Source organism: Panicum virgatum, chromosome 2N (genome assembly GCF_016808335.1).
Source record: "Panicum virgatum strain AP13 chromosome 2N, P.virgatum_v5, whole genome shotgun sequence".
NCBI classification, from domain to species: Eukaryota; Viridiplantae; Streptophyta; class Magnoliopsida; order Poales; family Poaceae; genus Panicum; species Panicum virgatum.
The window spans coordinates 59,719,411-59,732,237 of NC_053146.1; the positions used below are offsets into that span (position 1 = coordinate 59,719,411).

Consider the following 12,827-nt stretch of genomic DNA (forward strand, 5'->3'; position numbering starts at 1 on the left):
CATTCTTTGGTGGAGGTGTGCGGAGGGAACCTTCGGTTGAACTGTTGCCTAGCTGAGATGGGCGTCGCTTACGAGTCTCGGCCGGTCCCGGCTAACGCCGTTCCAAGGATGAAGCCGCCGGGGAACGTAGGTTCAGAGGTTCCTGAGGCGAAGTCCAGAGGGAAGACTAAGGTGGAGGTGGCGGGGAGCTCCGGGGCTACCGGTACGCGGGGGCGCGGTCGCGGTCGGAAACCCTCGAGCACGAAGGTTTCAGTTGCGCGGGCTGAGAGCGCCAAGAGAAAGGCGCAGGATGAGGAGGTTTCTTCGGGCGACAGCGGTACGCCCTCATTTATGGAAGAGCTCATGGGGACGGTGGGCGGGGAGATTATAGTTCCCGAAGGGAGGCTTTTTAGATCCCGTTATGATCTTAGCGATGAGTAGGGGACCATGCTTTTCGGTTCCGGCCGTCGGGTTGAGGTGGCGAAAGCGTTGATTAATCTTCATTGTTCATCCGAAGGTACGACAAAATGCCGGAGGATTCAGAGCCTCGTCAAGACTGGGGCCAAGCCTGCGGACCTTCCGAAGCCGCCCGTGCCGAAGGGGGCTGACTCGACGGCCGATGTTTTGAAGGACTCGGCTCCGGCGCCGAAGGACGCGCAGCCTGTTCTTGCTGTGAACATCGAGAAGGGGGAGATTTTGGTAGGTGAGACGCTGATGGTGCTCAGGGGTGGAGAGGCTCGTGTAGGTTCCTCTGCTCCACCTTCGGACAAAGAGGTGGAGGCTTTGAAGGGGATGACCTTCGATGAGTCTGGTAAGTTTCACCTACTTGGCTTTTCCTGATTTCCTAGCTCGTTCGCCGCTTCCGAGGGGGTTTTTACTTATGTTATTTTCTACAGTTGTATCGGCGTCGATGCAGCAGCTCTTGGCCGTGATGCATGGGCCTGGCGCGACTGGGATTCTCCCTCCCGAGAAAGGTTTGGGGTCTTGTTTTATTTTTGTCTCTTGATCAATTTTTAGTGTTCCCGAAGGTGATTTTGATTTTGTTTCAGGGTTTAGAGCGGCGGTGGCGGAAGCGTCTACCTCCGACGCTGCTTTCATTGTTGCTGAGCTGAGCAAGAAGCTTGCCCACGCCAGCCGTTCTTTGATGCAGAAGGCCAAGGCGGACGCGGACCTTCGGGTGGCGAGTGCCACCGAGAGACTGAGTTTGGCTGACAGGCTCCGGCAGGCTGAGGCGGAGATTCTCGTTTTGAAGGACGAGAACCAGCAACTGAAGGCCAGGTGTTTGAGGCTGGAGTCTTCTGCTTCGGATAACGAGAAGGTTCTTGAGAGCCTTCGGAGGACCGTTGAGGGGGATGCGAACGAGAAGGCTGCCCTCAAGGACAGGATTACTGAGCTGGAGTGGGTTCAGGCGAAAGTGACTGAGCTTGAGCGGGTCTTACCCGAGGTCGCCAGACGGGCCGATGGGGTGTACCAAGGGTACAAGAAGGCTCTTGCTGCCCTTGGAGCGGAGCCTTTGCCTTTGCCTGAGTCGGTCGAAGGTCCCCAAGTTTTCTTCCTGCTTTTGGATTGGTTGCTGTCGGAGTTCGAGGGCCTCGGTGAAGTGATGAGTATTGCAAATGACAACGCGGCCTCTGTCTCCTTCGAGGGGCTTGATGGAAATCTTCTTCGTGCCGGCGTAGTTGATCTTGCCCGACTCGATGATTTTCAGTACGTACCCTACGAAGGCTTGGCAGCGGAGGTGGGAAGAATTCAAGAGGTGAAGGCTGCATTTTTTGAGCGGTTCTGGGAATCTTCTGGCAAAGTTGCAGTTCGGACTCTGGCTGCCGCGGCTGCTGGGGTAGGGTCGGTTCCAGCAACCTTTTTTTGTTTTTCCTTTTGTTTTGCTATTAATTGATTTCGTCTCTTTGGTGCAGGAGGCGACCCCTGATCGGCCTTGGGGGATCGACGGGACGCCCGAGGACAGCAGGACTCCTTCGGGACGCGATGGGAACATATCGCCGAGGGCTCAGGTCTAAAGATTAGCTTGTGGGGATTTGTTTTCAGGACTTGGAATTTTTTGTAAATATTCGCGTACTACAGGACGCAAACAGTGCTAGGGTATTGATGAGCTGGGAGGCTTTCAGCCTTGCTCATCCTGGATGCAGCATTGCGGAGTACTTATGCTGGTCCGGTCGTGATTCGTTGTAACTTTTGTTTTGTTGTCTGAACGCTACCTTCGCGAAGCTTTTCAAAGTGTATAATATTCTTTCTAGGCCTATTATTGCGCTTTTCGGGTTGGCTTTCTGTGCGTATCCTTCGATTTGTCCTTCTTGATGCAACCTTTGAGATGCTTTCTTCTCATCCTTCGAGATGCTCTGAAATGCGCTTCCTTCGAGATGCTTTGATCTGTGCATCCTTCGAGATGATTTGATGTGTGCATCCTTCGAGATGCTTTGTTCGCATCCTTCGGGGTGTTTTGATATGTGCATCCTTCGAGATGCTTTGATGTGTGCATCCTTCGAGATGCTTTGTTCGCATCCTTCAGGGTGTTCTGATATGTGCATCCTTCGAGATGCTTTGATGTGTGCATCCTTCGAGATGCTTTGAAGTGTGCATCCTTCGAGATGCTTTGATGTGTGCATCCTTCGAGATGCTTTGATGAGTGCATCCCTCGAGATGTTTTGTTCTCATCCTTCGGGGTGTTCTAATATGTGCATCCTTCGAGGTGCTTTGTTACACTTGGTAAAAACGCTTCCTGTATTCTTCGGCTTCGTTAGTGGTGTTAGGACCCGAGGAGTTAAGTGCGAGAGGAATTTTAAGAAAAACGTCTCCCCCCTTTCTCGCACTTGGTTCGTTGGTGTCCCTATTTCGAAGGTTGGGGGTTTGTGCTTTTGGTGCGTTAGTGCTTTGCTGGTCGTGATTAGTTCGGGTAACAATTTGTTGCCATAAGAGGCAATGCGCACAAATTTTGTTCTTGGAAAAACGTCTCCCCCCTTACCTGCGCGGCGTTGTCTCATTGGATTGTCGAATGATGGATGCCGAGGGTTCGGAAAGAAAAAAACATCTCCCCCCTTTCTGGCATCCGTCTTTCGATTCTTTCGAGTTGCTTTTTGCCGTAGGTTTTTTGGTTCGGATCACTTGTAAGGTCGAAGCCCCTGCGTTTTTGCACTTATTGTGCGTTTGCTTTTTTGCCGAAGGTTTTTTGGTTCGGATTATTTGTAAGGTCGAAGCCCCTTGGCGTTTCTGCACTTATTGTGCGTTTGCTTTTTTGCCGAAGGTTTTTTGGTTCGGACCTTTTGTAAGGTCGAAGCCCCTTGGTGTTTCTGCACTTGTTGTGCGTTTGCTTTTTTGCCGAAGATTTTTTGGTTCGGACCATTTGTAAGGTCGAAGCCCCTTTGCGTTTCTGCACTTATTGTGCGTTTGCTTTTTTGCCGAAGGTTTTTTGGTTCGGACCATTTGTGAGGTCGAAGCCCCTTGGCGTTTCTGCACTTTTTGTGCGTTTTCTTTTTTGCCGAAGGTTTTTTGGTTCGGACCATTTGTAAGGTCGAAGCCCCTTGGTGTTTCTGCACTTATTGTGCGTTTGCTTTTTTGCCGAAGGTTTTTTGGTTCGGACCATTTGTAAGGTTGAAGCCCCTTGGCATTTCTGCACTTGTCGTGCGTTTGCTTTTTTGCCGAAGGTTTTTTGGTTCGGACCATTTGTAAGGTCGAAGCCCCTTGGCATTTCTGCACTTGTTGTGCGTTTGTATTGATAAGTATGCAAAGTTTACGGATTCTGCATACTTTGCTAACTTACTATTTTGTTTGGCATGCAGATGTTTGCCGAAGCTTGCCATTTTGGCTGCTTAGGCGAGAGTGACACTGTTTGGGGAAAATTCATTGTATTGAGATAGTTTACACTGGGTCCGCCTCGTCAAAAACCTCACCTCCTGTGCGGAGTTTCCCCTTGTGAGGAAAAGAGTACGGCCCGTTTACATTGTATGAAATAACTGAAAATAAGTGCGAAGGTCCGCGATCGCTTATAGTTTCGCGATGCATCCTTTTTATAAACTTAAATGTAGTATTTTTTGAGGCTGTCGGCATTCCACGGATGCTGCAGCTCATTGCCTTCGGCGTCGGACAAGTGATATGACCCTGGCCTGTCGCTTTTGATTACAAGGAATGGTCCTTCCCACTTGGGTTGTAGTTTGCCGGAGGTTTCGGCATTTGGCTTCCTTTTTAGGACCCAGTCTCCGACTGCGATGTCCTTTTTTACTATTTTCTTGTCTCTCCACTTCGTTGTTTCTTGTTGATACTTTTCTAGATTTTCCGAAGCTTGCAGGATGTCTAGCTCTAAGAGGTCTTTCTCCTCAGAGGGTGTGCCCTCGACTTGATGGGTCACCCTTAGGCTTCGATTCTTAAGCTCTTCTGGTGTCATTGCTTCGGCACCATATAGTAGCCTGAATGGAGTGAACTTGGTGGTTCTTGATTCTGATGTGTTGTGGGACCAGATGACCTTCGGGAGTTCATCTACCCACTTGCCCTTTTTCTGATCGAACAAGCACTTCTTAATGATGCCGAAGACGATGCCGTTGGCCCTTTCGACAGCTCCGTTGGATTGCGGGTGGTACACCGAGGCAAAGATTACCTTCGTGCCCACACTGTAACAGAATTCTCTGAAAAGCTGAGAATCAAACTATTTGCCGTTATCAACGGTGATCTCTCTTGGGACCCCGAACCTGCAGATGATGTTCTGCCAAAAGAATTTTTTGATTGTTTCTGAAGCTATATTGATTAGTGGCTTGGCTTCGATCCACTTTGTAAAGTACTCAACAGCAACTGCTGCGTACTTGTAATTGCCCTGAGCTGTGGGTAGGGGGCCCACTAGATCAATTCCCCATCTTTGAAGAGGCCAGGTGAGGGGTATCAGCTGAATTGGCTCCGAAGGATTTGTGGACTTCGGGCCCATCATTTGGCATGCTTGGCATGTTTTCACTATGTGTTGAGCATTCTTCAGGGCTGTTGGCCAGAAGAATCCTTGCCTGAACGCTTTGGAGACAAGTTGTCTGAAGCCAATGTGAGATCCGCAAGACCCGGAGTGAATTTCCTTGAGGAGCTCGATTCCTTCGGTCGCAAGACTTGAATAATTCTCCTTCGGAGATGACGTAGCCCCTCGCTCTTTGGAACATTTTCTTTTCCTCTTTCTCATTTGGCAGCTCAATGTTTCCCCGAAGGTACTCCATTATAGGTGTTCTCCAATCTTCGGCTGAGATGACTGAGATTTGTTTTTCTTTCTTCGGCTTGGCCGAAGGTTCTTTGATTTCTTCGAAAAATACATCTGGTGGTAACTGCTCTTTTCTTGATGCTGCCTTTGCCAGTTTGTCTGCTTCGTCGTTCATGTGCCTCGGGATATGAACGATGTCGAAGCCTTTGAAATATTTCTCCATAGATCTAACTGCATCAAGGTACTCGATAAGCACGGGTTTTCTTGCCTCTGAGTCCTTCTCGACGTGATCTCTGACAACCTTCGAGTCTGTTTTGACTATGAAGTTTTGGTGCCCAAGGGCTTTCATTTTGCGAAGTCCCAGGAGCAAGGCTTCGTACTCGGTTGTGTTGGTGGTTGATGATTCTAGTTTGCCGAAGGTAAGTCGTGCTGCGTATCTTGTTTTTGCTCCCGAAGGAGACTCTATGATTGCATCAATGCCCGCTCCGTCGTTACACCAGTCCCCATCGCAGTGCACGATCCAAGTTTCAGTCGAAGGTTCTTCCTTGAGTGTTGGGGATGTCCAATCGGCAATGAAATCTGCTAATACTTGTGATTTAATGGTTGTTCTTCTTTCGAAGTCTATATAGAACTCCGATAGCTCCGAAGCCCATTTTGCAATTCTGATTGAGGCCTCTCTGTTGCTGAACAAGTCATGTAAGGGTTGATCTGTTACCACGATTATCTTGTGAGCTTCGAAATAGTGTCGAAGCTTCCGGACAGACATGACTACTGCATATGCGATTTTTTCTAGCTCTGAGTACAGGAGCTTCGAGCCTGCAAGAGCTTCGGATACGAAATAAACATGTAGTTGCTTCTTTTTTCCTTCGCTCTCTCTCTCGAGCACGAGCGCTGCGCTGACGACAGAGTAGGATGCTGCGATGTATAGGAGCAACACATCCTTCGGGTCAGGTGAGGTCATTTTGACCATGTTCTGTAGGTGGTTTTTGAGCGCCTTGAGGGCTTCTCTTTGCTCAGGGCCCCACTCAAATTTGTTTGCGTTGCGAAGGACCTTGAAGAATGGTAGGCTTCGGTCTGCAGAGCGTGGGATGAATCTGTTTAGGGCTGCAATCCGCCCTGTAAGTTTCTGTACGTCCCTGATGGACTTTGGCTCCTCCATGTTCCAAAGAGCTTTTACTTTGTCAGGGTTTGCTTCGATGCCTTTGGTGGACACAAGGCATCCTAGCACCTTTCCTTTGTGAACTCCAAAAATGCACTTGTTGGGATTTAAGGACAGTCCTGCTTTTCTTAAGCTTGCGAAGGTTTCGGCCAGGTCTACCACATGGTTGCTTCTTATTGAACTGGTTACAACAATGTCATCAACGTAAGCCAGGACATTCCTTCTAAGTTGATGCTCTAAGGCTACAGAAGACATTCTTGAAAAAGACTGTCCTGCATTCTTTAGTCCTTCGGGCATCCTCACGAAGCAGTAGGTACCGAAGGGAGTTATGAAACTTGTTTTTTCTTCATCCTCTTTCCTCATCCAGATCTGATGGTATCCGGAGAAACAGTCCAGTAGAGACATCAGTTGACTGTTTGCCGCATCATCGACGACTCTGTCGATTCTTGGCAATGGGAAATCATCCTTCAGACAGGCTTTATTGAGGTCAGTGAAGTCAATGCACATGCGCCATTTGCCATTCTTCTTTTTGACCGGCATAGTATTTGCCAACCATGTTGGGTACTTGACTTCTCTAATGACATTTGCATCTAGCAGTCTTTGGACTTCGGCCCTGACTGCTGCGACTTTTTCATCTGCCATTTTGCGAAGCTTTTGCTTCTTCGGCTTGTTGTTTGGGTTGGTGTCCAGGCGATGCTCGATGATGTCTCTGCTGACTCCCTGAAGGTCGTTGGCGGACCATGCAAAAACATCTTGATTCTTGCGGAGAAACTCAAGAAGTTCTTTCTCCTCTTCAGGCTCTAGTGTTGCATTGATAGTCACCATTTTGTCTGGGAGGTGTTCATCGAGGGGGACCTTCTTGACTTCACAGTCTTCTTCGAAGGTTGTTTTCTCGCTGTTCCCTTGGTGCTTTTCGACTGTAACTGGCTTGGATTCGGTCCGAAGATTGTGCACATTTTTCTGTCCTGGGGTGTATCCCCGTTCAATGTCCCGCGCAAGTTGCTGGTCCCCGCGAACGGTGATGACCCCTGCGGGAGCTGGCATTTTCATGCACAAGTATAGTTGATGGACGATAGCTTCGAACTTGTTAATTGTTCCTCTTCCTAAGATTGCGCGGTATGGGTACGGCATTTCTACCACATCGAAGGTGATGTGCTCTGTTCTTGCGTTGGCCGTATCTCCGAAGGACACGGGGAGTGACAGTTTGCCGATTGCATTCACTCTCTTTCCTCTGAATCCCATTAAAGGGATTTCCAAAGGTTGAAGCAGGCTTCGGTCGATACCTATTTTATCGAAGGTATCGGAGAAGATGATGTCTGCAGAACTGCCGGTGTCAACTAGTATCTTGCCAATCCTCCAGCCCTGAATGTTTGCCTCGATGACAAGAGCGTCTGTGTGTGGGTAGCTGATGAGGTTGGCATCTTCTTCAGAGAAGGTGATCGGAGAGTGTGACCACTGGGTTCTCTTGGTTGGACCTTCGGAGACGATGCAATGGACTTGCCTGAAGTAGTCCCTGCGTTGCCTCTTGTTTTCGAAGTCCAGGGTAGAACCTCCGGAGATGGGCATGATCATGCCGAAGGATGGTAGTGCCGCGGGTTGGCTATTTGTGGTTTGGTTTTCTTGTTTTAGTGGGTGAGCTGGGGTGGCGGTAGCTGCTCCTGAGTGGGTTGAGCTTGAGCTGTTGGTTGGATGGTTTACGTTGGAGGGTTTGGCTGCGGCTGCCAGCTGTGATTGTAGTTGTAGTTAAACATGGGTGGGCGGTATGCTTGTGTAAATGGTTGAGGTGGAACGAACGAAGGTTGTGTGTACTGTATTTGTTGAGGTTGTTGGGTTTGTGGCCATGTAGTGTGCCCAACTAGCTTGGCCTTTTTCTCAGCCTCCATTCTGTCAAGGGTCTTCTTCTTCTCCGAGCACTGGTTTGTTCTGTGGTCGGAGTTAGATCCATGGAAGTGACAGAAGAATTTTTTGGGATCACGCGAAGGTCCACGACCTCGGCCCCTTCCTCTGCCGCGACCTCTGCCTCGTGCCCTGGACGAAGGCTGCTTGTCGTTTGAGCGTTGGGGCTCTGGCTCTGGTGGTGTCATGAAGGGATCAAAGGTTATCTGATCCTCATCTTCATGCGAAGTTTCCAGAGGTAAGATTAGCTGGTGAGCTGGCTGCTTCTCTTGCTGCCATGTTTGCTGGTTGTACTTTTCAGCCTGACGCATGATTCTTCTTTGCTCGACCCTTCTGCGGTGGTCGGCGTCTGACTTCGCGTACTTTTTTGCTTCTTAATAAAGCTCCTCTAGAGTCCTCGGAGGCTCTCTTATGAGGTGGGAGGCAAGCTGACCAGGCAGGAGTCCATCAATGCATTTTTCTATCGCATCTTTCTCTGGGAAGTTTGGAATTTGAGCCTTCTTTTGGACGAACCTCCGGAAGTAGTCATAGAGAGGCTCGCGGTCATGCTGGGGGCACTTGAAATCTTTGACAGTGTTGATAGTGAGCCTTCTGAAGCCCTGGAAGTCCTGGAGGAGCCTTCCTTTCAGCTGATACCAGTTGTTGATTGATTGCGGAGGCAGGTACGAATACCAGTTAGCCACAGAACCTTCGCAAGCCATGACGAAGGACTTGGCCATGGTGGAGTCGTCACCTCCGGTCGAAGCAATGGTTGCTTCGTAGGCCATGAGGAACTGAGTTGGGTCTGTTGTGGCATTGTACTTGGGGAGTTGAGTTGGCTTGTAGCCGAGCGGCCATGAAGTTCGCTGCAGAGCGACTGAGAGTGGCGAGGTCGGGTCAAATGGGAGGTTGACTGGCGGTGGCCTTTGGTTCTCATTATGAGCGAAGGCTGTCTATAGGATGACACGGTTTTCTTGCTGGGAGGAACCTTCGGGCATTTCTTGGTATGCCCTCTGTAAGCTCTCAACTTCTGCTTCCATCTCTGCTAGCCTGCGCCTTGCCTCGGCTAACTTGTTGGCTTGGTCCATTGCCCTCTTTTTAGTTGCAAGCTGGGCTTCGATGTTCTTTTTCTTCATTTCGAGGGTTTTGAGCTTGAGTGCTTCTTCTGTAAGTTGATGAGCTTTGGTGTTTTCAGTGTTATCAGACAGGTCTCCATGAGGGGCAGTTTCGTTGTTGATGTCTTCCATTTGTGGGTTGACTCCTTCGTGCTGCGGTTGGTGGCCGTCGAGGTTGCGGCCAGGCTCAGTGGAGGTGCTTGTGGTGCCGGCGATGGCTTTCTTCTTCACTGGGCCCATCGAGGGTTGTCTTACGTGCTGGAACCGTGGGCGCCGCTGTTGGGATCTCTGCTTTGTAAATGCCCAAACAGGGAGCATGAACAGTAAGAAAGATGGCAATGAAAGTAAGTGTCGAACTCTCTAATAATGATCAGAAAATTCAACCCTTTACACTGTGGAGAGAGGGGGCTATTTATACCCCTAGCCCTCGGCCAGGTCTTCCTAAATTGCCCCCTCCCAACTCATTTACAGCTCACTCTCAGCCGGTTCCGAGGTAAAATTACAAGGTGAGAGGTTTACAAATCCGACCTTCTCACGTATTCGGGAGGTGTACAAATCCGACCTTCTCACATATTCACGTTTTATTCACATGTCTTCAGCCGCCGGAGATTGCAATAACCTTCGGGTAACTCCGGGAGTTCGGGCCATGAAGGTTCCATCAACGATCGACCAGCCGTCATCCTCGTTCCCGGTCGTGGGATCTTTTCCCGAAAGTCTTGATCTTCGAGTTTATGCTTCCGGGTGGTTGTTTGTCACCTTCGGCGCGGCGCAAGCGGTACCCTTTGGACTGAAGGCCTTGATGTTTGCGCTTGCGCTTCCGGGTGGCCAGGCATGTTTGATGTCTTGGCTTCGCCGAGGACGAATATGCCCCGCCGGGTGCAGAGCGCCACGTACTGTAGCAGAGTCAAATTGTTTTCCTTTTTTTTGGGCGAAAGAAGAGTCAAATTGTGGTAGCGAAGCCAGCACCAAAATTGGTACGGCCACATTCGCCGCTCGTGTTTTTTTCTTTTTTTAGACAAAACACACAGGACAGGACAGAGCAGCCGCGACGAAAAGGTCCATGCACGCACGCGGCGGTGCAGTGCAGGCGTGCAGAGGATGCGAGGCGTTCCGATCGGATCATAGTAGTAGGAGGTCCAATCTGCACAAATCTATTTCCCGCCATTCTTTTTCTGGGGGCGGCTCCTGCCCGGGACGGCATAGCAGAGCAAGCAGCAGCAGCAGCTGGCAAGTACAACGGCGGCGTCTCGTGATCTGCCGCCGTGGGCTTTTACTCCTTGCTACACGCCCCCGCGTGTCCCGTCCCGCGCGAGACATGTGCGCATCCCTCGCGCGGCGCGGGCACGGGCGCGCTCTCGCGTCGCGTACTACTCGCGTGGGATGGTGGCCTGTGGCCTGAGGACAAGCCATGCCGCCGCCGCCCGCCGAGCCGCTGCAGATTCGGCGCAGCCGCGTCCGTTTCCGCGGAAAGTTATGACGCCCTCACGGGCCCCTACTGTTGCCTATTCACCCCGCTCTGGTTCTTCCCCCGTCGGAAACGGCGCGGCCGGGAATATTTACCTCCCCGTAGTAAAAAAAAGAGTCTCTCTGTCAAACACAGTGCATGCGTGGGGAACGCATTTTACCCTGTCGGGTACGTGCTGGGAGTGTCGGTGGACCGGCCGGGTTCGACCGGGTCAGGCCAGCCTCGAGCCCGCCACGGCACAGGGAGCACGGGCCGGTCCGGCGGCCCCGGTCGAGCTGGGGCTGGGGCTGGGCGCCATTACGTCGTACCGTTGAGTTTGTTTTATGATGATGAGAGCGACGCGCGCGAGTTGCGGCACGTTGGATACGTACCTACAGTATAATGCAGGTGCGTCGCTGCATGTGGGCGTGTTGCCGTTGCGTCAACGCGCGACGGCGACACGACACGACGGGCCGGGTGCACGCGTAGCGGGAGGCGATGGACCAGCAGACCACGACGAATTTTTGAAAATAAAAACTTTCCAGTGCGCGCGGCTGTGATCGATCGGTCGATCAGCAAACGACCGATCGAACCAGTTCCTGTGTTAGTTTCTGACAACCAGATCGATGCGTGTGATGATGCAGGAGCGGGCTCCAGCAGCGGCGGAACTCGTTCGAGGATGGCATGGCCGGCACGACGTGCCCGATCCCGCCGGGCGCCAACTTCACCTACATCATGCAGGCCAAGGACCAGATCGGCACCTACTACTACTTCCCCTTGCTCGCCTTCCACAAGGCTGCCGGCGGCTTCGGCGGCATCCGCGTCCTCGGCCGCCCCCAGATCCCCGTCCCCTTCCCGCCGCCCGCCGCCGACTACACCGCCCTCATCGGCGACTGGTACAGGGCCAACCACACCGTACGTCGTCGCCTCTGCAGCATGCCATGCCATCTTTTCTTCAGCTTCAGAAATTACTGCATTTCATTTTCACATACACAGGATCTCTTCTATTAGAGAGTTCTGACAGAGAATCTGTTCTTCTTGGACTGCCATAGCAGGACCTGAGGTACGTTCTTGACAGCGGCAAGGCGATCGGCTTCCCTGACGGCCTGCTCATCAACGGCCGGGGCCCCAACGGCTACACCTTCACCGTCCAGCCTGGTAAGCCTTAGCCACCTTCATCGATCGGGGCATGGGTTTATTTTCTCGTTCCCTAGCAAAACTCTGAATTTTGCTGTCGGAGTTGGAACCGACCGGCCGAAGGGCACTGGAATTCAGTCTGAATCCCGGAACACTGACCGCTGCAGACAAGACGTACCGCTTCCGGATCACCAACGTGGGCCTGGCCGCCTCCCTCAACATCCGGTTCCAGGGCCACACCATGAAGCTCGTCGAGGTGGAGGGCTCCCACACCATGCAGACCACCTACTCGTCCCTCGACGTGCACCTCGGCCAGTCCTACTCCGTGCTCCTCACCGCTGACCAGCCCGCCTTCGACTACGCCGTCGTCGTCTCCACGCGCTTCACCACCAAGATTGTTGGGGATTGGACCTTCGGGTCAACCCCTCACCCTCGGAAATGCTCCCTAACATATTTGCAGGGTCCCAACGAGATGGAGCCAAGCATACCCAAAGGTATCGGATGAACACTAAGAAGCGCAAGCGCAAAGACCATGACCTTCGATACGAAGAATATCACCTTCCGTGGACTGAAGGTGACGGATGGCTGCCCAGAAGCGCAAGCATAAACACAGGAACCTTCGGCTACGAAGGATATCGCCTCCTTTCGGCCGAAGGTGACGAAGGGTTGCTCAGAGGCACATGTTCGAAGACCAGGACCTTCGGGTAAAGGGATCAACTTCGGGAACGAAGGTGGCGGCTGATTGCTCGTTGATAGAACCTTCACGGCTCCGATCCCCAGAGGTCCCCGAAGGTTGTCAAAACCTTCGTCAGCTGTAGATATGTGTGTAAAACATGAACACGTGAGAATGTCGGATTTGTACACCTCTCGGTTACGTGAGAAGGTCGGATTTGTAAACCTCTCACCTTGTAATTTTACCCCGAAGACGGCTAGAAGTGA

General features: G+C 51.6%; 1 protein-coding gene across 1 annotated transcript; it reads left to right on the plus strand.

The window, feature by feature from the left end:
• The first annotated feature begins 11,425 nt into the window (after positions 1-11,425).
• Positions 11,426-12,827, plus strand: LOC120661471 (L-ascorbate oxidase homolog). Its single transcript, XM_039940353.1, has 3 exons — positions 11,426-11,666; positions 11,807-11,909; positions 12,056-12,827. The coding sequence occupies exons 1-3, from the start codon at positions 11,436-11,438 to the stop codon at positions 12,391-12,393; spliced, it is 672 nt and encodes a 223-aa protein (XP_039796287.1). The 5' UTR covers positions 11,426-11,435; the 3' UTR covers positions 12,394-12,827.

What these genes read in the sequence shown, in the direction of transcription:
- LOC120661471 (XM_039940353.1), top strand. Translation starts at nt 11,436, where the DNA reads ATGGCCGGCACGACGTGCCCGATCCCGCCGGGCGCCAACTTCACCTAC. An exon ending in GGTACAGGGCCAACCACACC is followed by an intron (nt 11,667 to 11,806) that starts GTACGTCGTCGC and finishes CTGCCATAGCAG; the next exon opens with GACCTGAGGTACGTTCTTGA. An exon ending in CACCTTCACCGTCCAGCCTG is followed by an intron (nt 11,910 to 12,055) that starts GTAAGCCTTAGC and finishes TGACCGCTGCAG; the next exon opens with ACAAGACGTACCGCTTCCGG.